We start from the raw sequence: 26464 nt of genomic DNA on the forward strand, positions 1-26464 counted from the left end.
GTTCATATCTTTCTTAAGTCCTCACATTTCAATTTCTAAGTTCAGATCGTTGAGCAATCAATAATGGAGTCGTCGGAGATCGAAGTGGTGCCTCTAGATTCAAACTCTCACCAAAACCCTACCGAATCACCAACCGTCACCGACGTCTTCTCCGCCTCTGCTTACGGCGATCTCCACCAACTCAAGCGTTTCGTCGAACAAGATGGCTCTTCTGTTTCTCTTCCCGACGCTAATGGCTACTACGCTCTTCAATGGGCTGCGCTCAACAATTCTCTCCAGGTTGCTCGATATATCATCGAGGTACCGAGTTTTTAGCTCAATTGTGAACTAGGATTCAACCAATATCTCGATTGAACTAGGTCTGTAGTGTTTCCAGTGTAGTGATGGATTTGTGATTTTGACATATTTGCAGCACGGTGGCGATGTTAATTCAGCTGATAATATACAGCAGACGCCATTGCATTGGGCAGCTGTTAAAGGTTGCATTGATGTTACAGACCTTTTACTGCAAAATGGAGCTCGAATTGAAGCTGCTGATGTCAATGGGTTCAGGGTATATCTTCTTTATTTTCATCCTTCAGCTTAGTAATGTCATGCAGAATGGAACAGAATGGGTCACTCTTGTTACTTCCGTTCACCGACCACGAATAAATTTTTATTATAAGCTATTCACTATCTTACAACATGTTTTCTGTGCAGGCAGTTCATGTTGCTGCACAATATGGACAGACAGCTTTCTTGAATCATATTATTGTGGACTACGCAGCTGACTATAATGCATTAGATAACGAAGGGAGGAGTCCACTTCATTGGTATGAGTACTGAAGAATGCTTATAGTGTGTATATTGCCTTTAGCACTGCTCAGTTTATTTTAAATGCATGGAGTAGTTCTGGACATGATGTTTTCCCCCTTAGCACTGACTTCTCAGTGGTTTTCTAAAGTTATTTCTCACTACTTGCCCATCACAGATGTTCTGAATTTATTTTTCGCCTGCCTTGTAAACATCTAGTTTGAGTGTTTTGATGTTAGCCTTACAGGAAAATAATAATTTTTGCACATTATTTCTGTTCATAGAATAGAACATGTCAAAGACTTGATGTATCTTTTTTTTATATTGTATTTTGAGTATGTCTGATCATTGTTTACTTGCACTTGATACGCTGTTACTTGTCATTTGACAATTTAAGAAAGACTCTATATTTTTCCTTGTTTGTTTGACTCAGGGCTGCTTACAATGGATTCACAGATACAGTCCGGTTACTTCTCTTCCGAGATGCATGTCAAAATAGACAAGATAACACAGGCAAATCGAAAACTCTCAATACTTTCTTTTAACAGTATCTACTTGTCTGCTCTAGAATTAGTAAAGAATGGCTTTAAAACGGAATTTTTCATCTACCTTATGATGTGTAAAGATAAGTGCAAAAATAAATATGACTTTCTGAACTCCATGCTTTGAGTGCTGGTATATTTCTGTATGTAGGGACTATTATAGAATCCCGGACTGTTTTTGACTCGCTAAAAGTGTAGAATGCTGATGCCCCGATGTATATTTTATCCCATTTTCATAGATACAGAATTCTTACATTAGTCACTTTACTTGTCAGGCTGCACTCCTTTGCACTGGGCTGTAATTAAGGAAAATGTTGAGGCTTGTTCTCTGTTAGTTCATGCTGGAACGAAGGAGGAACTGACATTGAAAGATAATACAGGATCCACGCCACTTAAGCTTGCATCTGATAAAGGTCACAGGCAGCTCGCTCTTTTCCTTGTACGTAATTGTTTAGTGTTGCTTGCTACCCTTCTAACATCCGTAAAAGGAAGACATCTTGATTGTTCAGAATAAGGTTTTTGAAATTTGATTAACGAACCTCGCATTTTCTTGCTGATTTGCTCCTTGATACAAAGTCTCCCTCTTATTTCATTTCCGTCACCATTAGTTGGACGGATATAGCTTGATAAGGTTATTAACAAAATGTTTCAATCAATATAGCCTTTTAAAATTCTGTAATTTTGTATTTACATAAATATGAAATAGCAATCGCATTCAACATATGAGAGTTTGATGTACCTATGGTTATAAGTGTACAGTTATTATATAAGCCTCAATGTTGTGATGTTTGCTTTTTCTTATGCAGCTTTGACTCAGATTGCGATACTATGCTTAACTGAATTGACTCTGATTTTCGGATATTATGGAGCTTCATTGTGATATAATTGTTTCCACTGTCTGTTTTAGGTCACACTTTAGTGCTCTCAATATGATGGCTGTCTCTTTAAGGCCATAGTAGGTTTTAGAGTTCACAGTAAGAGAGATAGCTTGTTAAATGGTGGTACTGTTGTTCAAAGTTGTTTGCAGGGCTATTTGTTATGTTCTAACTGTTTCCATTTGATAGGTTGTGTTTCCTGAGAATCCAATTTTTGATATTTTTCAGTCGAAGGCAATGCGAACTCATAATAATAGTTTTGTGGACAAGATCTTCTGTGGAAAATTGGGAGAGAGTAGCTATGCTCCTATGTTGTTCAGCTTAATAGTCATTCTTATGGTCCTCTTCAGCACATCCATTATTTCAGGTGAATAATCCATACAACAAAGTAGTGTGTGTTGAGTATCTTACTAATGAATTATATATTTTAGTCCTGAAATTTTGCGTTTATGTGTAGCTTCTAATCTCCCAAAGATAACTGCTATGGTTGGTTTGTGGGCATGTTTCGGTCTTTCATGTGGCGTTTGCGCACTGATAACTTTCTATCGTGTTAGCAGGTATCCTTATTAGTTATCTTCAATGCTATCTGAAATTTTTGAACATGTGTATTTCTGTTTGGTGTAGTTATTTAATGAGTTGCGAGATATAGCATTACTTCTTCATTAAGAAATGAGGAGGTAGACATATGATTCTGTAACTACTTGTGACTCTGAGAGACGTGTTTGTGGTGTATTGGTCTTGGAGTGATAAATCAGTCATCTGTTTTGTACAGCAAAGATCCTGGGTACGTTAAAAGAACCAATGAAGCTGACAGCCAACACACTGCCCATGTAAGTTAAACTTCCTTTTCGTGTTTCCCATGTTGAGAGAAAACATTCTGATTGAACTGTTGATCTGATCAACTGTTTTAGCAGTTTGGCATGCAGTCTATATTCGGTTTATGCATACACATTCCAAATCAGTATCAGTATGCAGTTGTTCAAGCCTCTCGTCTTAAACATGCTAATTTATGCCTGATTTAAGCACACACCAATTGTAAATCAATCGAACAGTATAGGTGTTCTTCTGAAAGTTTTTTTCACATATTATCTTCTGATGGTTTCAGGACCCTTTGATTGGTATCAATTTCAACAGTCCCTCATGGAAAGGAAACTGGTCCCAGCTCTGCCCTACTTGCAAGGTTTTTTTCCTCATAAACCCTTTCCTTAGAGTGAAACCCAACATTTTTTTTTTCTAGTAGAGTTATCGCACTTTCTTCAGATAATTAGACCGGTGCGATCTAAACACTGCCCCACATGTAAACGCTGCGTTGAGCAGTTTGACCATCACTGCCCCTGGATTTCCAACTGTGTTGGTAAGGTAATAGTTCTTTACATGGCGAGTCTCTTTCACTTTTTGTTTATTGGCAATATCTCACTTGTGACATGAAAACACCCTGTTATGCATATATTTCGGTTAACGGTGTCTGTATACAATTATTCGTCTCGCAGAAGAACAAACGCGACTTCTTAGTCTTTGTGATCATGGGAGCTTTAACATCATTCGTTGGTGGCACAACTGCTGTTCAAAGTATGTGACTGAAACAACTCTCCCTAGCAATCCTACCATTAAATTTTGCTATTTGATAAAGCATCTGTTTCTGCTACAGGATTATGGAGAGGTATCCCACAGATACACCCCAGAGAGTCATGGATTCAACATATAGTCATTGAACATTCCGATGCTGCCGTGTTTCTGTTTTTCGACTTACTCATTTTCATTGCGACAATGACGTTGACAATCTCACAGGCTTATATGGTTAGGAAATCTCAGCTAAAGTAAAGAATAGGCTCTCCATCCCCCTCTGCAAATGATTATATAACAGTTATTGTTGTCTACTGCAGATAGCTCGGAATATTACAACCAACGAATTATGGAACGCTAAAAGATTCAGTTATTTGCGGGGACCTGACGGAAGATTCTACAACCCTTATAACCACGGCTGGCGAAGAAACTGCACCGATTTTTTGGTTCATGGCTACACCAGGGACGACGAGGTTGTCCCGTCTTCAATTCTCTGAAGTTACATCTATTCATCTCATTAATGTACATATAGATATCTCCTCTTTGATTCATATATTGCAAAGGGTGTGCATGTTTATGCTCCTTTACTTCACATCTTACACTAATATTTTTTCCATTATCACTCGCCAGTTTCACCAAAATGTGCTACTCAACCCATTTAATCTCGGACCCTCTTTCTTAGGCTTTTTTTTAACAACGCAATGTTTTAAGGTATAACCAAACCAGATTAGTTTCCAAGTAACAATCATCATCTCGGTCCGGGTTTCAAAACATTGCAGCTTATGTGAATAACATTTGGTTCACGTTCAACACACTCTGCGAATGCCCATGCTTATGTGAATGTAATGTTAACTTTCAAAAACAAACTTGAAAATATGAGCATAAGTCCCAAAGAAATGAACAAAATGAGCAGCTTCATTCCATCATATGCTTCAACCCATAAGTGCTTTCATCTTTTCATTGGCAGCCACAAGTTCCGCTGCTATTCCTGGCTCATTTGCCGAGTGCCCAGCATCATCAACAATCTGCAGACCATGTGTCGTGTTACACCAACAAGCAAAAACAAACTTGGAAAAGATCTTCAAGAAAACATCCAAAAGACTTAAAGCTTACCTTGAGCTCTGCCTCTGGCCATGCTTTGTGCAGATCCCAAGCAGACATCATAGGACAGCATACGTCATACCTTCCCTGTCCATTGTAATAATCCAAACCCAGTCTCAATCCCATAATATATATAAAAAGTCTATATCCAAATCCAAGTTAAACTGATGCTTCTTAAAACCTACACAAACATATCACCATTAACAACATGAGATATGCAAGGCCGTGGATCACACAATCCTGTTGTCTGTGTTTTCTCTTTATATTACCTATAGTTAACACAACTCGGCCTCACTGGATCAGTCTCCAAACCAATGAAATCCACAATTCCTATTCTTTTATGAAGGATGTACCTGAACGATGGTGGTCTTAATATGTCGAATTTTATCAACATTGTCTAGCAAGTATGAGTCAGATGGAAAGAAACCCTTGTTAACAAAGTAGTGATTTTCAATCCTTGCAAACGCCTGCAGAGCAAAGTGTCAACAGTTAAGAAATCGGTTTGAAGATTTTACAAGACCAATGAATCAAGATAAGATTGGAACACTCTTAGAAACTAACCAATGAAAACTTATCATCTTCTGCCTTTTGAATGTTGTCATTATTCGGAAGAAGATAAGCAGTCGCCATTTCCCATTTGGTCCAAGCTCTTGCAGCTGCATACTATAAGACGCATAAATTTGTTAGTCCGCGCACACTCTTTCGGCAAAAAAATCCAATTTCCTTCAACAGCCAAAAAGAATAATAATGTTCAAAGCATTTTCTCGTGTAACAGTTGTAAGATCTCGACTCACTCGAGTTTCCATATCATCAGAGTCCAGTCTCTTGTGATATGCGTCCACAAGGCTACCTCTCTCATTTTCTGGAATCAGATCTCTGAACTCCTCCCAAGCTTTAAAAAACAAAGAAACAAAAACTCATAATAAAGAGAAATAATAGAAGCTCTTGAGCCAAAATCTACTACTGCTGTATTTGCACATAAAACTCTAGTCCCAATATCACTAAAGCTTATATAAAAAAGGCTATAAAAGCAGACTATAGTAATCAGTAACTCCAGGAATGCAAGAAAGAGAATTACCATCAGGGTATATAGCAGCAGCACCACCTTCGTAAAACCAATCAATCTCCTTTTTCCGCAACAGAAAAATCCCTCTAAGGACCAAACCAGTAACCTTGCACCAAAAGAGTAAACATATATATATATATATATATATATATATATATCTGTCAAGTTATGAACTAAAATACCAAAAGAAACTACTTACTTCATAATTCCATCTATTCAGATCACAATCCAATCAATCAATAACCTATCGTTCTTGTTCCATCTATTATGCAAACTCGATTCGTAACAAAGTAGAATAATATATCTCAGATGTAAGAATGTAAACATAACGATATGCACCTTGTCAGGGTGAGACTGGCTGTATGCAAGTGCTAGAGTGCTTCCCCAAGATCCACCAAAAACCTGCACAAACAGAGAAAATTAAGATATACATGTGTTCCATCCCAACAACAACAACAACAAGAAGCATATATTTGGAAGAAACTTCCTCACCTGCCATTCTGGAATTTTCAAATGTTCTCTCAGTTTTTCAATGTCATTCACAAGGTCCCATGTGGTGTTTTCCTCCAAGCAAGCATGTGGGGTACTCTTTCCTGCACCTCTCTAGAAGAAAACTTAGGGGTGAATATATATACAAGTTGGAAAAAATGTAGTGTAGTGTCCAAAAGAGACCAACCTGGTCAAACAGAATAATCCGGTAGAACTCAGGATCGAAGAATCTCCTATTATTAGGAGAAGTCCCTCCTCCAGGCCCTCCGTGAAGAAAAACGACTGGCTGCAAGATGTAAATTCTCACAATTACAATGCAAAAAAGGTTAGAAACCTAAAAGACCAGAGAGAGAGAGAGAGAGAGAGAGAGAGAGAGAGAGAGAGAGAGCTACAGAACATAAATGACGTACGTGGCCATCGGGTTTTCCTGATTGCTCGAAGTAGAGTGTGTGAACATCTGAAACCTTTAAATTTCCAGTGCTGTATGGGTCAATGGGAGAATAAAGGGTTCTCGACTTGTTCACCACCAAAGCCTCTGCTTTAGGTTCCATTAAATCACTCTTCAACACCTCACTCTTACTGCAACAACTAATCTTGCCCTTTCCTACTAAATTATCAAAGAAAGAAAGCTCAATTCAGATGATGCTGGATGTGGATGGCTACTACTACTAATTGACGATTTATTTTAATTTGAGTTGCAAAAAGTTTGAAATTTTTTTAAATCAAATTGAAAACTCCAAAATTCCCTATATATATATATATATATATATTCCAAGGCATAATAAACTTGTAAAAAATTAAACGAAATCATACACTCGATATAATTAATAGAAACCCTAGGAGCTATGATTAAGGATCATGCGAATGATTAATAAGTTGATAGAAGATAGATAAACCTGGGAATGGGAGATTGAGATTGTTGTTATGGTTTTGTGGAAAAAAATTAACACAGAAGCAAGAGGGCGAAAAGGTCGATGGAAGTACGTAACTGTGCCTGTGAGGGATGATAAGCCCAAATCTCATATTTATCTGAACTTTTGCATATATTTCGACTATTTTTTTTCTTTTGGTAGGGATGAAACTGAAAGATTAAACTTTTTCTATTATTTAAAGTTATCTGTTTTTTTTTTTTGCGTCCGAGAAAACAAAATGACCATAATTGCACAGTAAAACTAAAACACAATAAGCCCTTGATAATGAAATCGAGAAGGGTGAAAGTGATCTTAGCAAATGGTAAATCTTTAATGTACAAGACACTAGGGATTGAGTCCCGCTCCCTATGAATGTAAGGATTTGGCTAATAGATCGGTTTATTGTGTGATTGACAAAAAAAAAAGTTGAGAAGGTTCTCCATGCACTAGAGGATCAAAATGATCTTATCTAGAAGCCATGAAGGTTTTCCTAAAGCCAAATTGGACCGTAGTCTTCCATCCTGTGTTACACTCTTTTCAATAGCTACCGCCACTTTATTTGCTGAGCCCGCCACTGCTTGGCACTCCCATCATACAAAACCAACCAAGATACGATGAATAGCGCCTAAAAGAACACAAAATCGGGGCCAATCATGGGGTGAATTAATAGCCTCCACCACCATATGATTGTCTATAGTGACTACCACCCTCTCAATGTGCAAGTTCTGTAACGCTTCTAACGTCCACATAATACATTGTAAACCCGCTCTCACAGCCGAATCTGTTCGACAAAAACCATCTCTAGTATGGTACACCACCTATCCATGCGCATCTCTGACCAACCACGAATCTCCATACATAGAAGAACTATTAATCCAAGAAAGAGCAACATTACACTTTAAGTTTCCCGACAATGGTTTACACCATCTGTTCTCCAGCTTTTGATTCATCTTACACCAAGTTGAGTCCATGTTGTCAAGGGTCTCCTTAGAGCATCTTTTTGTGCTTTTCATAACCATCTCCCTCACATCTCCTTGTTTGCTTTGAAAAATAATTTTTTTTTTATGTATTTCCACACTGCCCACAACACCCAAGTAATAGCCAACCTTGTCTCTTCAGGGAGCCAATGATCATGGAAAACTCTGTAAAGATGCTAACAATTCTTTCTATATCATTCTCAGAAAAACCGTCGTATGGTGGAGGGATGTTAGCCAACGAAAAAGCTTGGCAAGCTACATAACAACCAAACAGTGTGTGCCCAATTGTCTCAACCTGACAACCACAAATCTGACACCGCAAATCCACACTTAGACCTCGTGAAGCCAAACAATCTAAGACTGCCAATGACAATATCTTCCACAGAAACGTTTTAATTTTTGGCACCGTTTTTAATCTCCATACCTTAGCTTTAACCTCATTTGTAGCTCATTTGTTTTCTTAAACACCATTGGCGTCATCACATGTACCGTGGGAAGAGAGCTCACAAGCCAGTAAGCACTCTTAACCGAATATGTTCTTGATTGGCAATATGGCCAAATGATCATGTTAAAAAGAAAAAGAAAAAACAGGATGGGTTGCTTCAGTATATAGTAGTTCTGTTTAGTTTAATAATATGTTATTGTAGGATAATAAGGTAATCTCCGTGAGGAGTATCATCACATATATGACAACTATATATAGTGTGTACAACTAGGGTTATGTATCGAGAATATTCTATACAATGCAAAATTAAGAATGTTGCCATATATCTATTCTACCACTCCCCCACAGTCGGAGCTTTCGGAGCGTTGGGTGGACGAATGCTCAGACTGGACCGAAAGTCAAGAAACAAGGGAGAAGGAAGACCCTTAGTAAAAATATCAGCATACTGATACGCAGAAGGAACATGAAGAACGCGAACTTGAACAAGAGCAACTTTTTCCCGAACAAAGTGAATGTCAATCTCTACATGCTTAGTGCGTTGATGTTTGACGGGATTAGAGGAGAGATACACAGCGCTGATATTATCGCAGTAGACCATGGTAGCCAGGTTTAACGGAACACGAAGCTCAAGAAACAGATTCCGTAGCCAAGTAGCTTCGGAGACCGCATTAACCACACCTTTGTATTCTGCTTCAGCACTAGAACGAGACACGGTGGGTTGCCGTTTAGATTATCCCCAAGAAATATGCAGAACCCTGACGTAGAACGCCGTGTAGATGGGCAGCCCACCTAGTCGGCATCGGAATGAGCAGTGAGTGAGTCGGCAGAGTTCGGTGAAACATAAGCAGCATTCGAATAAGCAGTAAGAGTAGTTGCGGAATTCGTATAGAAATGGAGCCCGTGATCAAGATTTCCCTGAAGATACCGAAGAATGCGCTTCAACGCATGGAAATGCGACTCCCAGAGATCATGCATGAAGAGACAAATTTGTTGAACAGCAAACGAGATATCAGGTCTTGTGAATGTGAAGTATTGTAATGCTCCAGCGAGACTACGATATAACGTTGGATCAGCAACAGGAGGCTCATCGTCTTCAGCTAACTTACCGTGCGTATAGACCAGAGTAAGACAAGGTTTGCAATTGCTCATGCTGGCGTAAGAAATGATATCTGTGGCATAGTTGCGTTGATGAAGGTTGAGGCCAGTGCTACTACGGGTGAAGGTAATGCCAAGAAAGTGATGTAGTTGGCCAAGGTCAGTCATTTCAAACTCCTTGCTTAGAGAGTGAATAGGCATATCACGGAGAGACGTGGAGGAAGCGGTGAGAGCAATATCATCCACGTACAAGAGTAAATAAGCGAGATCCCATCAGAGATGCTCTGTTGGGATCCAATGCTCTTTGCATAGTTGGCAAACCTGGTGTTCCAAGCTCTAGGCGCCTGCTTGAGACCGTATAGTGACCTGCGCAATAAATAAACATGATCGGGTTTCTTGGGATCCACATAGCCGGCTGGTTGGTGCATGTAGACGACCTCTTCTAGGTCGCCATTGAGAAATGCGTTCTTGTCGTCGAGTTGACGAAGTGACCAATCTCTAGTAGCAGCAAGATAAAGAACGGATCGAATAGTTGCAGGCTTCACAACCGGGCTAAAGGTTTCATCACAGTCGATACTAGGCTCTTGAGATTCGCCATTAGCCACAAGTCGAGCTTTATAACGCGCTAAACTCCCATCTGCATGATGCTTATGTTTGAACAACCATAAAGAACGGATCACGTTAACGTTAGGGTGGCGCGGAACAAGGTTCCAAGTGCCACTCTTAATTTGAGCATTGTATTCCTCATCCATAGCATTATTCCAAAATGGATCTTTTGCAGCTTGAACATGAAATAAGGGAATGGGAGAGACAGCATTAGCATTAAGACAAAGCCGAGTTTGAGGCTTACATATGCCATTTTTGCTGCGAGTGGTCATGGGATGAGTAGCTTGCGGAGGAGGCAAGACAGGAAGAACAGGCGGGGGACCAAGAGTTGTGTTTGAGGAAATAGGAGGAATAGGCGGTATGATGGGAGATAGAGGAGACAAAACTGTGTTTGTGGGAGGAGTTGAAATGTTTGGCTTTGTGGAAAACGGGAAGATCGTTTCATCAAAGATAACATGGCGAGATAAAATGATCTTATGTGTGGAGAGATCAAGACATCTGTAGCCACGATGATTAGAGGGATAACCAAGAAATATGCAAGTTGTGGACCTAGGAGCAAGTTTGTGAGGAGAAGTAGGTAAAAGATTAGGATAACATAAACAACCAAAGACTCTAAGATGAGAATAAGATACCGGTTTTTGAAACAGTTTAGTGTAGGGAATCTCATGACCAATTGTTGAGGATGGAGCGATGTTCAGCAGATATACCGCCGTGTGAAGAGCCTTGACCCAGTAGGAGTAGGGTAAGCTTGCTTGAGCTAACAGTGTGCGAACAATGTTCTTGATTGTCCGTAGCATCCGTTCAGCTTTCCCGTTTTGTTGAGATGTATGGGGACTGGAGAACCGGATCGTTGTACCTTCCGACGCCAAGTGAGTAAGGATCATGTTGTTGTTGAATTCTCCCCCATTGTCACATTGAAGAGACTTGATGTTGCATCGGAATTGAGTCTTCACATAATTTGAAAAATGAAGATATCTGCTGAACGTACCGCTCTTGTGTTTGAGTGGATAAATCCAGACAAACTGAGAAAAATGGTCAAGAAACAAGAGATAATATTTGATTCCACTTAAACTGAGAATATGAGAGGTCCAAATATCAGAATGAATAATATCAAATGGTTGTGAACCAATTGTTTGAGAAGACATAAAAGGAAGTCTTGTGTGTTTGCCAAGTTGACATGCATGACACACATTATTTTGCTGATGAAATAAAACAGAAGACGAAGAAGAAGCTAAAACACGATGATTCGCGCTACTAAGGTGACCAAGACATTGATGCCACACATCACTAGTGGGTGTAGTCACCGTGAGAGCATGTGGGGAAGCAAGCAACGTGGGAAGAGACACCGAGTAGAGAGGACCTGCATTGTTACATCAGAGAAGCTGGATCCGAGTTTGAAGGTCCTTAATAGAAAAACCAAAAGGATCAAATTCAAGAGAGCAATTGTTGTCAATAGAAAAACGACGAACAGAGATTAAATTCTTAACCATGGACGGACAAACAAGAATATTTTTGAGCTGAAAAGGACGAGAGGAAGAATTAAGAGTACCATGACATACAGTAGTTACAGGCGCAAGAGATCCATTACCGACTATAATCATTCGAAGTATGATCAAATTATGAGTAGAACTTAGATTACCTTGATTGTTGGTGACGTGAGTGATCGCACCGGTATCCATGACCCAGCCGCCATTGTGTGGGTCTTGCAACATCATAGTGTTGAAAGCATGTGCGAGAGCAGAAGGCAGATATGCAGATTGATCAGGAGCTTGAGCTGGTGGGAGGGAGGGTCCTTGAACAAGATGAGCAGCTGCTTGTGGAGGTTGAGGATGTGAACCAAGGATGCCAGATGCAGCGTGTGAGGGATGTGCCGGGAAGTGTTGTGGAGGTCGAACAGAGTGCTGGAAAGGAGTAGCGACGTAGTATGGAGGTGGTGTCGGCCCGTAAGTGTATGGATATGAAGCTTGGGGAGCGCCATAATTCCAATTGTTTGAGGACGGGGGCCAGTAGTTGTTGTGAGGACAACCATGTCCACCACGGTTGTTGCGTCCGCCACAACCGTGGCCACGACCGCCACCACAATAGAGAGATCCCGATTATTGTTGATGACGAGGGTGATGATCCGATGACGTGAAGAGTACGTCAGGGGAGGACGAATGATGAGATGTGGTAGGGGTGACACGGTGTTGCTTGGAAAGACGTTCCTCTTCCCTAATGAGCATCGAACGAGCAACCAAGAATGTGGGAAAATGCTCACGATGTTTTATCACGTTGATGATGCTGTCGAACTTATCCGTCAAGCCGTTGAGAAGATGGAGCACAAGTCCACGATCGGTCACCGGGGAGTCGATATTCGGAAAGAGATCAGAGAGGTTCTTCAATTTCTTGCAATATTCATGAACACTTCGGTCTCCAATCGTGATCGTGCGCAGCTCATTTTTGAACTGGAGAGCTCGAGCTTCTTTGTTGTCACAAAAGAGAGCCTCGATGGTAAGCCACAAATCACGAGCAGAGCATTTTGCTTTGAGAACCGTGTCAAGAATCAATTTCGAGATGGTACCGTAGATCCACATCTTCACCAGCCCATTACGTTCTTTCCATGTAGTCTCGGTGGTAGATGATGGTCGAGAGGAACCATTGAGATGGTCGAGGACACCATAACACAAGTAGTGAGTCTCGAAGTGCTCACGCCACTTGTCATAATTCAGTTTCTCCATGTCAAGCACAATAGGGACGCATGCCCAGAATTGGGAGATGCCAAAAGGCTTATCATTAGAAGAAGCAGTTGGAGCAGTCATGGAGAGAGGGCAAAAACAGAGCAAGAAGCGAAGAAGAAAAGGAGAAGAAACGCAAAAAAGAAGAAGATCGAAGAGAAGAAAAGAGCGGAGTTGGATCAGTTGTGCAGCTAGGGTTTAAGATGAACCTAGTGCTCTGATACCATGTAGGATAATAGGGTAATCTTTGTAGGAGTATCATCACATATATGACAACTATATATAATGTGTACACAACTAGGGTTATGTATCGAGAATATTCTATACAATGCAATATTAAGAATGTTGTCATATATCTATTCTATCAGTTATATCTTCCAATCAAACTGGTGTTACCCTTGTGGGTTAATGGCTTAATCATATTTTAATAAAATATTTATCTATACATAATTATTTTCATCACTATTTTAATATATAAGTTAAACATATTTATAAATCAATATGTGTATATAATATATAAAGTTTAATTCATATATTGATTTATATTTAATTTAATGTGCATTAATAAACTTTGAGGCATTTATATAGACGCATTAATATAGAAAATATTAAATTTTGTTAAGGGAAACGATGGTTTTTAGTATAAAATCCACTTAGGGATGTCAAAATGGATCAAAATTAATGAGCCAACTCAATTCAACTCAACTCATGAATCCTAATGAGTTGAAAATTTTGACCATAATGAGTTGACGGGTTAAATAAATTGATGATTAAATAAATTGATTAATGAGTATGACACCGTTGATGATGATGATAGTTAGCCCTGAGATTAATATACAATATTCGCGGATATCCGTATTCGTATCCGAATCCGCTCCGAAAAAAATGGATATCCAGGCGAATGGATACGGATACAGATAGTGAAATAGCAAATAAAACGGATACGGATACGAATACGAATATTGCTAAATTTTAAAACGAATAGCGGATATCCGCTTTTTCCCGAATATACTTTATTATATACGGATACGGATAATGCTAAATTTTAAAACGGATATTTGTTTTTTCACGGATATTCGGTATTTAGATATGGATATACAATATTTTTTCCAAAATACACAATATTTTATACAAAATACGCTGTATTTTAGTTTAAACTACATAATTTTTTTTATTTTTTTTTTACAGATATCCGCGGATATTCGCGGATAGTCAAAATTTTAACGGATATCCGAAATCTTTGGATACAAATACGGATAATAAATTACGGATAAAACGGATACGAATATCCCTAAAAAGCGGATATCTGCTCCGTTAACAGGGCTAATGATAGTGAAATGAGTTTGGTTATAATGGGTTTATGAGTTAACCACTAACCCATCAATTTCTTCATTATCAACCTAATATCATCAACATCATTATACAATGTCATCATACTATCATCATCATCATCCTACCATAATCATACTATCATCATCATCAACATTGCCATACTATCATCATCATCATCATACCTTCATAATTATATTAACATCACCATCATCATATCAACATATATATCATAGTCAACAACATGATGTCGTCATCATCATCTTATAATTTTTCCGCAAAAAATGGAAAACTAGATGTTTCCTCCGTAATTTTCCACTAAAAGTTATGTGATGGTGATAATGATGATGATGAAATAATGATAAAGTTTTTTTTTTTTGGGTCAAAATGATAAGGATTAATTATAATTATTTTATATTAAATATTAATTAATTTATAATGTAGTGGGTCAACCTAATTATTCATCTAACTCATCTAACTAAATGGATACATGGGTTAATCAATTATTCATCTAACTCATCTAACTAAATGGATATATGGGTTGATCAAACCCAATTGTTAAATGAGTTTAGTCAACTCATAAACTCACTGGATAACAAGTTGAGATGGGTTGGATTAACCATTTTGACACTCTCAAATCCACTTACCATAAAAATTCTCTAAATACTTTATTATTAATAAACCTTATAATAAGTTTGAGAATTTGTTAGAAATATCTTTTTTAATATACTCTTTTTTAAAACTACCCTTTTTTGGCCATTTTTATTTTTGCCCTCCTTAATTTTTAATCACATTTTACCCTTACATGAAAAATATTTAATCAATAAAATGAAAAACAAAATTTTCCTGCCAAAAAAATTTGCGACATATTTTCCCGCAAAAAATATTTTCGGAAAAAGTTTTCCGCCAAAAAATTTTGTCAAAAAAATTTTTAAAAAAATTTGACATAAAAAATTTTTGCCGCAAAAAAAAGTTTACAAGGATTTTATAAGATTTTAAACGATTTGAAAACCTCATAAAAGCCTTATAAAACCATGTAAAAACTTTGTAAATGCCTTATAAAAACCTTGTAAAAAAACTTTGTAAAAACGTTGTAAATGGCTCATAAAAGCCTTATAAAAAACCTTGAAAAACCTTTTAAAAACTTTTTAAAAAGTTTTTCAAAGCGTTTACAAGGTTTTTATAAATTTTTTTAAGGTATAAATTTCAAAAAATTTGGCGGAAAAATCCAATTTCATTTTTTGGCGGAAATTTTTTTTCATTTTTATTGGGAAATTTTTTCTATTTTGGTGGCTGTACATTCTTATTGTCTCTCAAAAAAAGATAATTTGATCATTTTATACATAAAGAGAGGTACTTTTGAAAATAGTTAACATGGAAGAGTATTTATAAGGAAAAATGTCAAAAAAATCATGAACTTTCAAATTTGGGAAAAAAAAACATGAACTTTCGAAATGTCATTTAAATTCTAAACTTTCGGTTGACTTTTTAATAAAATAACTAAGTTTGGTTGACGCGGCTATTTGAGGCATGACATTAAATATTTATTAAAATAATAATAACGGAGTTAACTTCCGTTAACAATTAGCAGTCTTTGTCTGGCTCGTTTATAAAGCGACATCATTTAAAAAAATGAAAATAAAAACTGAAACCAATATTGATTGAACCCCTAACCTTGAGTTGTCCATAACAATTTGGTAATATGTCAAACAGAAATGTATATATTACACGATTAATTTAAAATAAGAAACAGATCGGCCATGGCTAAGCTCTTCACTACCACTTGTTCTTCAGTTCTCTTGGTTTCCACTGTAAACTCAAGAAAGAGCTTCTCTCTCTTCTTATATCTCCCTTAAACCCAATTCTCTCTTTCTTTTTTGGTCATAACCCCAGATATCTAGCTTTCTAAGATCCAATGAGATTCGCAGCTTCTCCCGTAAATTAGACCATCGCCTTCTCCGCCGGACAAAGAGGAAGTTCCAATGTTACCGAGAACCAGCTAACCGTATCCGTAAATCGAAGAAATGGTTTAGTGGTTTTAGATTTTGGACTAACAATATAAATATATGCGTTTCTATTTTTGTCAATTAATCAATGTAGCTCAACTGGTTATGGCTACATGGAAAAAAATCAAACATCTTTAAGGGAACCGGTTCTAATCTCATTTTTGTTTTTTTTGGTCTTAGTTTTTATTTTTTTTAAATGACGTAGTTTAAGTGCTTACGGAAGTTAACTCCGTTATTAGTATTTTAATGAATATTTAATATCATGCTTCAAATGGTTGGTTCAAGGAAACTTAGTTATTTTATCGAAGAGTCAACGGAAAGTTTGGGATTTAAATGACATTTCAAAAGTTCATGTTTATTTCTTTCCAAATTTGAAAGTTCATGGTTTTTTTGATATTTTTCTCTTTTAAAAAAGAAGCATGCAAAAAGGGGTATTTTTGAGAATGCCCCTAATAAGTTCCCTTATCTCATGTCCGCCTGAGTAAAAGTATACAAAATTTATACTACTAAAAGAGAAACATTTTTAATAAATAGACATAAATTAAGAGATTATTACATAAAATGCCATTTAAACGGGAATAAGGATATGTATAATTGTTGAAGCGAAACAGACATAATTAATAAAGAATTTTGTAGCCAAACAGATATTATATGTGATATTTTAGCAAAAAAATCGGAGCCAAACAGATTCATATTTAAGTGTACGGAGCAAACAAACATTTAATGCGTTATTAACACATCAAATTCGGAAGCAAACAATATGGTTACACGATATTCGTCATGTATATGCCAATATCTAAACAAATCTACCCATCTAATTAGCACGTCAAACTTTAATGCTTCCTTTATTATATTGTTACAATTAGGAAAATTTAATCTTAGAATATCTTCTATTAATGAATAATCTAAGGAATCATAATAAAATCTATATCCCTGAACATTAGCACCTACCATAACAATTATGAGTAAGCGTTAAAACAAAATACTTCGAGCATATCTTTCACCTGCAATTTTTTTAAAAAGAAAGTAATTAATGATAATTCCAAAATTTATCATAATAATAATTTCGCAATATTAACAAAATATATCTAAATCTAAGTTTTTTTTGGCAATTCGAATGTAATACGTTACTATTGTTTAGGAATATTGCACCGGATCCGGCATATTCCTTTCATCGAGTAGTTACATAAGGCTATAAATATAGAAACATCCTAAAAGTTTAACATAGCACCCCACTATTAAAACCATTCACAAAAGCATACACTTTTGAAATCACAATAGTTGCAAATGCTACTCACAAGTCTTGCTATGACCAAACCTTTTAAAACATGTTGGAGGTTCAAGTGAAAATAATGCACACATAGAAAATCAGAAAAGGGGAAGCCATAGAGATGATTGAATTTACCCGATGTGTCTCTGTAAGTTACTTGATTTTTAAAAATTATGTTTTGTTGGCAAGTATTATATTTAGTTATGACTAAACTATGTTTACTACTTATGATTTAGGTTACCGAAGGATGGACTATCACATCCTTGACAATTCAAGAAAGTATGTTAACATTTTTCCTCGCAGAACCATTTCAGAAGTTTTGGAAGCAACTAAAGTAATGACCAATGTATGGATATTATGTCAAGTATATTTCTATTACTTATATTTTATAGAAGGATCATGCAAACTAATAGCATGTTTAAATGTTTCTTTTAGGAGGGGAAGTATAAGATCTGCATGTGTACCACCTATTCGATTGACATGGATTTTGGTTCTTATTACTTTGCCTCCAAGTGTACAAGACGACATTTAAGGTGCCAGAAACCATGTTAGCATTATAAAACAATTATTCTATGAATGAAACTTTGTGTTTTTTTTTATTTATTCCAAACTAAATTAAATACGTGTGGAATTGATTTTAAAGCTAAAATTATTATTATGTTTGTAATACATAAGTGCATGTTTATAAGTAAGAATATCACTCTATGAAAAAAATAGTAAGAAAATTGTGGTATGGCTATTTTGGGAGAGAGAACCCTTCCCATCCCATGTATGCCATGTTTTGGTATTAGTTTTAATACCCATTTTAAGATTATACATTTTAGTTCAACAGATAAAAAAATTAGGTAAGAGATTCAGACTTAATTAGTGACAAGCTAGATTTCTTTAAATAAATATTATTCTAGGCTTAAACACAAATATTAAAGAGAAGCATTTTTCACTATCTAGGCATAAATTTTGAGATTATTACATTCCATTGGATTTAGTTTTAGGGAAAAAAAAAAGATCAATTGGTTAACCAGGGAGATCCGAATATTCCTATTCGGATCGTGATTAATGTGGCTAAGAGACTGGGTTCTAAATCTGTATCCAAACATATAGAATCATTTAAATTCATTACCATAAAACCCCAGTTTGATAGTTGTTTATTTTTATTTTATATACTAGATAAAAAACCGCGCTGCGCTGCGGAAATTATTTTTTTTATATAAATATGATTAGAAATAATTTAAAAGACTTTTAAGATTTAATATCTTGCATTTGCTCATATTTTAGTAATTTTTTACTTGATTATTTTATTTATGTAGGCATACATTAATAAATATATGCTATATATTACTTTTACAAAGTATTTTGTTGATACAAACTCACAAATAATAGTTCATTCATATTATTTTGTAGCTAAATTTGTTCTTTTTAGAAAATTATATGAACTTCAATCTAAAGATTTTTTTTTAAACCTCCTAAGGATAACTTATATCCTTTTTTAAAAGGACATTTACTCATCAATTTAAATTATATTGCTAGATTTCATACTAATGGTTTCATATTTCTATGATTTAATAAGATTTTTGTTTTAATTCTTTATTGTACATTTCACTTCATTTAAGTAGGAGCTAGTGCTAGGTTTCATTATAATTCTATACTCTAACTAAATTTAACTTTCATGAAACATATGATTTTATTATGTAATCTTAAGAACCAAATTCTTTTAACCAGTTTCTTTTTGTTTTTGAAAAACATTATAACGATCTTTATATAATTAATATATTAAAATGAATTACAAAAATTTATTCGAGATAAGAAAAAATAGCTGACAAATATATTACAATAAACTATTTCATTAAATATTGCATAATTAAAAAACAAAGAAAATAAAACACGCATGAAAATGTTAGAAAATATTCAAACATCAAAAATAAATAATAGATCTTTTCAACTTAGTTATCTTGTTGTGCACTGATTGGAACTGATATTTTAACATCTANAAAAAAAAAACACGCATGAAAATGTTAGAAAATATTCAAACATCAAAAATAAATAATTGGAACTGATATTTTAACGTCTAAATTTTTTATTTTTATAACCATCAATTTTTTTATTTTACATGTGTTATATCATACTTTCTTCATTCATAAGTATGAAGAAGTAAGTATAATATAATGAATTATTTAGCTTATTTTATGTAACACCATCTAATTTTCAAGCATGGGATTATGACATAGATATAATTTCGTTTTCCCCGTTGTTTACAAATAACTAATAATATAGGAGCGAGAGAAAAGATGGGTAGAGAAGCGATCGCCAATAGTCTCGCTATTATTAAATTGAAACAACACAGTTATGGGAAAATGATGATGTTTATAAAGATATGCATCATTTTCATTTTGATAGACTATCAAAATACAATAATTGATAATTTCATTTTTTTTTTTAAATAATGTGTTCAAAAAAATATGAATATTTGGTCTAGCATGTAACATTGGGCATGTCCAATAGAATATTTGGTTTGTTTTTTGAGTCGGCCAATTTTGGTAAAACCCAAACTATGTTATGGTCCACTTATAAAACGATCCAAAACTAATTTCATGTGCCTCTTTGTTTTTTTGTTTGGTAAGCTGAATCTATACATACATATACATACGTATATCTTCTTCGCCGTCTAGAATCTACTTTCCAGGCAAAAAAATTGAGGCAGAAAATCAAACGGGTAGAAGAAGGTTTTTGGTCGAGATTGGAGTCTCCAATAAGACAATTTTAAACAGTGTTAAGATGGAGGTTGCGGATCGGAGATGTTTTTGGAGAAGATTTCGATAATGAAACGGTGAAGATGACAATCACGGACTGACGTTTCCAGTTGATGGAGGATGTTTCCCTTGCAATTATCGATCTTTCAGTTTGTAAGTTTAGTTGATTTGATTTTAAAGCTTTGATTCTAGATACAGCTTTGATTTGATTTACAACTATTTTTTTTTTGGGTGTTCTCTTCCTGAAGTAGTGTAAAGACTTCTATTTCTCAATTGAATCGAGAGACTAATAATTGTTTTTTTTTTTTTTGTGTGTGTGTTCTCCTTTTGCCGTTGGTGGTTCCTGCTTTTTGTCGATTGCTGAGAATCTTCTTTTCTGTCATTGCTTTGTTAGTAAGTATCATTCAGAATTTGAATCAAACTCTACTTTTGTTGTTTCTCAGGACCTTGAGAGAAAGAATGAGAGAGGGAGGAAGAGGTGAAACTGTGAAGATCATAAGAAACCTCAGTTTCTGAGGTTTTTGTCCGAGAAGAAGAAGAAGAAGATGGCGGAGACTGTACATGCTCCGATCGTTACTTACGCATCGATGCTTTCGCTTCTCGCCTTCTGTCCACCTTTCGTCATTCTCCTGTACAGCTCTCTTACTTTATTCCCTCTAGTTCCTCAGATCAGACTTTGATTCATATCCTGAATTTGATTGCTCATATCTTTAAATCTTAGGAATCATTAGAACCTTCGATTGAGTAAAAGCGATTCACAATGATTCTTTCTCGTAAAAAAGTCTTGTTTCAGTAGAGCCGCATGCTGATAGAGTTATGGTCTTCGTTGTCCAGATTAAGCAACATGCGTAGATTAGAAGCTATAAATTCATATCTAATCTATTTGGGGAATTGTATCGGTTATGCTAATTCCTTTTAAGGTTCTCATTTTGTGAAACCAGTGACTGACTGAGATACCCACTTTTACAGGGCTGTTGGTGAGCCTGCGTTTGTCATTGTTGTATTTGATGAGTGGAAATGCTGGATTCATATAGAAGCTTAAAGGAACAACAACGAAAGATGAAATGCAGAAGCGGAGGTAAACAATTCTAGAAATTGGAAATCATTAAACTTAAAATGACTTTAATTATTTGGTGTCTCCAGTTCGGGCCTTCTTGCTTTGTCTCTCTGATGGCTCTTGTACTGAGGCTTGAACAATAATGTCATTAGAGTTTGCAGTGGCAGGTTGTTGGTCTTCGGTGGAAGGTGTCTCTGATGTCTCTAAGGCCTGGGTTTGGGGATCAACTTCATTACAGTCGATTGATGCCTGAGGGGGTGGTTTCTGGACTTCACTGACAACCCGAGACACGGTAAAGGTCTCATACTTTGATTTGAAGTTGTAGCGGGTAATCTTTAATTCAAACTCGAATGTCCTCCCAGTTAACTCGCTAAAGACTTAGGCACCCCATCCTTCATTACAGGCTATAGAAATGGAGTTTAAGAAAATGTCACGGAGAGAAAAGAAACATGAGAATAGCAATAAAGCATGAGGTATAGGGGAGGGTGAGGCTAAGCTGTTGCAAACCTGAGAGTCAATCAACTCAGTGACTCCAATGTTTATCAATTGGGTGGTGGTTTCATCAAGCATCACGAAAATTGTTTTGTCTTTACCGTCCCTGACAACCAGCTCCACCCGATACTTGACCACACCAATAGGCTCACCAGAGCAACGTTTGCAAATTAGAGAAGGACCGGATTCCACAAGCTTTAACCCACACTTGCCACATGCAACGTATTTCCACCCACGTTCAACCACAATCTCTTCAATGTAAGCTGTGCATTTGAACTCCTTTTCCTATATTTATAATAGCATTCATGGGTCATGGAAATAAGTGTAGGGATGGAAACAGTGGAATTAGACAATCAAATAGACCTGTTCTGTAGAAGTGGAGACAAATTTGCGAGCCTCTGCAATTGAAAATGGGTCAATTTTTGCAGGCGATTTACCTCCATTAATAGTTGGTGGTACACCATCGGGAAGTGAGGAGCTGTAATTTGAGAGGAATATATTGTCAGACAAAACATGGTAAGTATTAGAATATATGGTAATATGGTTATTTCAATTCTGGAAGATAGAACCTTTTTGGGAAAACTTTGATTGCTTCATAGGCGTCACCTGTGTAGAAACGGGTTGAGTATGTTGTGCTCAATGACAGATTGCTTATTAGGGAGGGTAAAGATTGTAGTAGTAAAATAAATATAGATTGTCTACCTCCATAGGACTTTGGATTGACAGCTGTGATTATTAGTATTGTTGATTTGCCAACAATAGAAGCATATAACTTTCTGAATTCAGCTGCACATCCATCCCATACCATGATACGGACATTGTTATCACTGCATATACATAGAAAAATTAAGTTCTAGTAGGTGGGAGCAAACGTGTAAAAGTTAGATGGGATTAATGGAAAACTTACTCAGCTAGTCGCAAATATAAAGTAATTTTGTCTTCTGAGGATGTGTCATCTAAACTGGTACCTTGAATCTTTGTTAGTTCCCCAACAACATCTGGAAGGTGAATACTTGTTAGAGGATGAGCAGATAAATATATGAGCAAATTATCATGTTGATAGACCTAAATATCGAGGTAACACTACCAGGTAAATGTTGATTAGTTCCAGCAAGAGTCCACAATTCGTTTTGTTGTCGAAACCGAAACATCTCATGTGGAATCACGGCTGTGTTTCCTTCTATGGATGTAAGGATGGTGCCATCCAAGAACTTAATGACGTAGGGATGATCTGTTAGTCTGTATTGTGGATAGCTAGTATCCACTTGGAATTCAGAAATATTGTAGATGCTCCCCTCGTGAAGGTCATCCCTGAAGCGGTAAACTCGGTATTGGGGTATTGAAACTTGAATTAAGGTAGACTGCATTACATTTTCTTCCTCTGTTAATCTTAAAAATATAGAAGATAGAAGGCTATATATAAATGTATGGAAGTTGTATACCTGTTCATCAAGTAGGAGGAAATCTAGGCTGATAATTTTGCCATTTTGATGGAAAGCTTTTGCATGCCATTTACGTAGAAGGCGACCACACACAACCTGAGGAACACGTCCTGGCTGAAGGTCCTTCAATGGAATGGTACTCATAATTGGTAATGTTGAAGGTCGTTGTAATGAAAATATGGAAAGATGGGTAATTTATAGAAGGAGCTGATATGTAGGATTTGTTTTAAAAAATTTTGTATCGGGAATTAATGAGTGACGATTTGATTACATTTAAGGAGATCATGGAGGTTTTTAGAATATATGAATTCCTAACGTTTATATGGCAATAAATTTAGGAGATCGTGGGCCAAAGCGTTTTTGAATATAGGACTATAAATTGCGTAATAAAGAGAATTGTTGACCTCTACAATTGAGAAGATCGTGGGCAATTAAAGAGAGGCAATTAATTTTCAAACCAATTAAATACCAAACAACCAATAAGGAGAGAGCAGAAGTATACTTTTATATATATGATTATTAATGATACATGAAGATACCAGTATAGATACGTGGAGAAACTTCCTACCAAAAAAATACGTGGAAATACCAATATATAAATGGTTTTATTATTTTTTTGTCACACATGAATTTAATACTTATATATATATATATATATGTTTGCAGGCGGTAAAAAAACAAATGTTGTTACTAGATATGGTGCGAAAGAGAAAACATGTAAGGTAGAAACGTGAAGGAGTATTGTCAAAGGACTTTAATTATGAAGAACATACTTCTCAAGTGATTGATTATAATCAATTTAATTGTATAGTAGATTTGTGTAACCATCCACACATATAGCGTAGGTATATATATGTATATATGGGTGGTATAAAAAATCAAAATTTTATTAATGTGTTTTTTAAAATCATTTTTAAATTGTAAATTTACATTTTTGTTTAATTTAATTTAATTTGTGTGTTATTAAAATTACGGCAATCAAACAAAGTATATTTTAGTGTATTAGTTATAATTTCATATCCAAACTTATATGAACCAATAATCTACCATAAAATATTGGAAATATAATTATCAGTTTTAAATTATATAAAGAAATCAATTTTAATTCGATTGCATAAATATAGAAGTAAACATACCAACTTTTTTTGTTGGGACAAAAAGAAGCTATCAGACCAATTAAAACGAAAGAACATATCATACCAACATAACTATTGTAACAGTGTTAGTGCATAAGGATAAGTTTCATTTATAAATACCAATGAATAAATATCAATTTTAAAAGTGAATAGTTTCACTTATTTTCACACATGAATATATAAAATTTTGGGTAAAATTCCATTTTTTTAATAGCTATATTTTATTCTCAAAATCTAAGTTGAGTAAGAGCAATTTAGAATGGATAAATATATAACTTTGGAATGGAATAAATTTGAGTATTTTTGAAAATTTTACAGAGTTTTAGACTATCAAAATATAAAATAATCTCTAATCCAATCTCTTAAGACATATTTTATAGATAATAATTTTTTTTAATTGAAATACATGTTACCTACGGGTTTTGCAAATTCAACATGGCCAATGCAGACATTGCTCCTTTGGTTTTTGGGTAAAGAGTTTTCCACAAGTAAAAAAATAGCAAAACCATTTCAAGGTAAGCCTATCAATGTGGATTTGTCACGCTATACAATTTAAGGTCATTGAGTTTAGGAATTTTAATCATTATAGCAGATTTTATAGATAATTTTGAGAAATATAAAGAAAATTTGTATAATATCCACTAATTTGTAAAAGTTAAATATCCAAACAAAAAGTACTTGAAGTACGAGTATCCCATCCGAATCTTCTACCTATTTCTTTATCTGTTAGACTAAAATTTACAATCTTAAATGGGTAAAGTATTATTAAAGTCACGGTTATGAAGTAGAATAAACATGACGTATATGGGACGTGACGGTTTTTCTGTTCAGATATAAACATTCTATTTTCATCTTATTTTTTTTAATTGTAGTTGTTTATACTTTTCGTCTAAAAACAAAACATATAATCATTCTTTTCGTCCAAAAACCAAAAACATATCAAATACTATACTGATACGAGTTTAGATTATAAATGTTACTAATATTCGTTAAAAATATGTTTATAAACATTATCCTGCATATACATCATATATTGCAAACTTAATAATAACCTTAATTTTTGAAATCAATCCCGCACGTACGTGCGGGTCCGAATCTAGTTTGATATAATTGTGATTTATTTAATCCCTATGTAGATATATGTTTACATTAATAACATACATTATAATCATGTAAATTTATACATATATATATATATAACGATATATTAATATATGATTTAGTGTTTTTCTTAAATGAATGTTTGTTAGACCTCATCACTAACTTTTCTTATATAAACGTTCTATGTTATCTTTTAAAACTATTTTATCTAAGTTTTCACCTACGGTACACCGCGAGACTAAATTATAAATTATTGTATTTAAATAAGAAATTTTAAATTATTTAGTTTTCAAATTCTCAATTAATTAACTTTTGTCTAATTAATTTTGTTTAAAATATTTTTTCTTCTTCTTACATTTTATACTGTTTAAACCTAATTAATTACATCATATTTATTATTGGATAGAATATAAAATTTTAGATTTGTTTTGTTTTCTAGAATTAAACAGATATGTATGCCTATATGGTATGTTAGTGTATATTTTTATGTGTATAATTTTTTTTGTTGAGAATATTAAGAATGTGTTATAGTATGTGTAATATTTTATAGTTCATATACTAAATAATTTATAAATTAATTTTCCAAACTATGATTACAAATCTATAGTATATGAAATAAACTAGTAGGAGGTGTATTGAAACAATGATTTTGGAAGATTTGATGGGATTCAGAAAATTTGGAATTTTGATAGATTTTAGGGAAGTTGA

The 26464-nt window shown here is 35.0% G+C and overlaps 4 protein-coding genes and 1 long non-coding RNA gene across 13 annotated transcripts; 2 read left to right on the plus strand and 3 right to left on the minus strand.

Moving 5' to 3' along the window:
- Positions 1-4394, plus strand: LOC104766652 (probable protein S-acyltransferase 23). 2 transcript variants are annotated; one of them, XM_010490574.2, is made up of 13 exons: positions 1-300; positions 413-553; positions 700-812; positions 1226-1305; positions 1610-1773; positions 2438-2576; positions 2667-2766; positions 2982-3039; positions 3315-3389; positions 3527-3568; positions 3700-3778; positions 3858-4006; positions 4093-4394. In XM_010490574.2, the coding sequence occupies exons 1-13, from the start codon at positions 64-66 to the stop codon at positions 4267-4269; spliced, it is 1554 nt and encodes a 517-aa protein (XP_010488876.1). In that variant the 5' UTR covers positions 1-63; the 3' UTR covers positions 4270-4394. The 2 variants fall into 2 exon arrangements, with proteins under 2 accessions (XP_010488876.1, XP_010488875.1); XM_010490573.2 differs by having other exon boundaries at positions 2-300; positions 3470-3568.
- On the minus strand, positions 4500-7507 carry LOC104766651 (proline iminopeptidase). 3 transcript variants are annotated; one of them, XM_010490571.2, is made up of 11 exons: positions 7325-7507; positions 6839-7035; positions 6616-6714; positions 6432-6542; positions 6279-6341; positions 5952-6045; positions 5668-5765; positions 5435-5536; positions 5227-5340; positions 4886-4960; positions 4500-4797 (listed from the first exon to the last, which is right to left on the minus strand). In XM_010490571.2, exons 1-11 carry the CDS (start codon positions 7449-7451, stop codon positions 4705-4707), a joined length of 1173 nt encoding a protein of 390 aa, XP_010488873.1. In that variant the 5' UTR covers positions 7452-7507; the 3' UTR covers positions 4500-4704. The 3 variants fall into 3 exon arrangements, with proteins under 3 accessions (XP_010488873.1, XP_010488874.1, XP_019097025.1); XM_010490572.2 differs by having other exon boundaries at positions 4623-4797; positions 6839-7032; XM_019241480.1 differs by having other exon boundaries at positions 4623-4797; positions 6839-7007; positions 7325-7373.
- LOC109130860 (uncharacterized mitochondrial protein AtMg00810-like) lies at positions 9551-10024 on the minus strand. The gene has a single exon (XM_019240934.1). The coding sequence runs from the start codon at positions 10022-10024 to the stop codon at positions 9551-9553; it is 474 nt and encodes a 157-aa protein (XP_019096479.1).
- On the minus strand, positions 12559-13260 carry LOC104767956. Its single transcript, XM_010491914.1, has one exon. It carries the CDS (start codon positions 13258-13260, stop codon positions 12559-12561), a length of 702 nt encoding a protein of 233 aa, XP_010490216.1.
- On the plus strand, positions 20391-23840 carry LOC104766650. Of its 6 annotated transcripts, none has more exons than XR_764089.2 (8): positions 20391-20681; positions 20972-21159; positions 21498-21606; positions 21747-21877; positions 21989-22335; positions 22506-22593; positions 23062-23433; positions 23535-23840. It is a non-coding gene; the product is annotated as an uncharacterized LOC104766650 (long non-coding RNA). The 6 variants fall into 6 exon arrangements; XR_764093.2 differs by having other exon boundaries at positions 23576-23840; XR_764095.2 differs by having other exon boundaries at positions 23598-23840.

This window comes from Camelina sativa, chromosome 19, assembly GCF_000633955.1.
Source record: "Camelina sativa cultivar DH55 chromosome 19, Cs, whole genome shotgun sequence".
Lineage (NCBI taxonomy): Eukaryota > Viridiplantae > Streptophyta > Magnoliopsida > Brassicales > Brassicaceae > Camelina > Camelina sativa.

Bases quoted from the DNA above. Each gene is read 5' to 3' on its own strand.
- LOC104766652 (XM_010490573.2), top strand. From the start codon at position 64: ATGGAGTCGTCGGAGATCGAAGTGGTGCCTCTAGATTCAAACTCTCAC. The intron at 554-699 runs GTATATCTTCTT...TTTTCTGTGCAG, and splicing joins CTGATGTCAATGGGTTCAGG to GCAGTTCATGTTGCTGCACA. The intron at 3,390-3,469 runs GTTTTTTTCCTC...CACTTTCTTCAG, and splicing joins AGCTCTGCCCTACTTGCAAG to ATAATTAGACCGGTGCGATC.
- LOC104766651 (XM_010490571.2), bottom strand. From the start codon at position 7,451: ATGAGATTTGGGCTTATCATCCCTCACAGGCACAGTTACGTACTTCCA. The intron at 7,036-7,324 runs GTTTATCTATCT...TTGATAATTTAG, and splicing joins TCTCAATCTCCCATTCCCAG to TAGGAAAGGGCAAGATTAGT. The intron at 4,798-4,885 runs GTAAGCTTTAAG...CATGGTCTGCAG, and splicing joins GGCCAGAGGCAGAGCTCAAG to ATTGTTGATGATGCTGGGCA.
- LOC104767956 (XM_010491914.1), bottom strand. From the start codon at position 13,260: ATGACTGCTCCAACTGCTTCTTCTAATGATAAGCCTTTTGGCATCTCC.
- LOC109130860 (XM_019240934.1), bottom strand. From the start codon at position 10,024: ATGACTGACCTTGGCCAACTACATCACTTTCTTGGCATTACCTTCACC.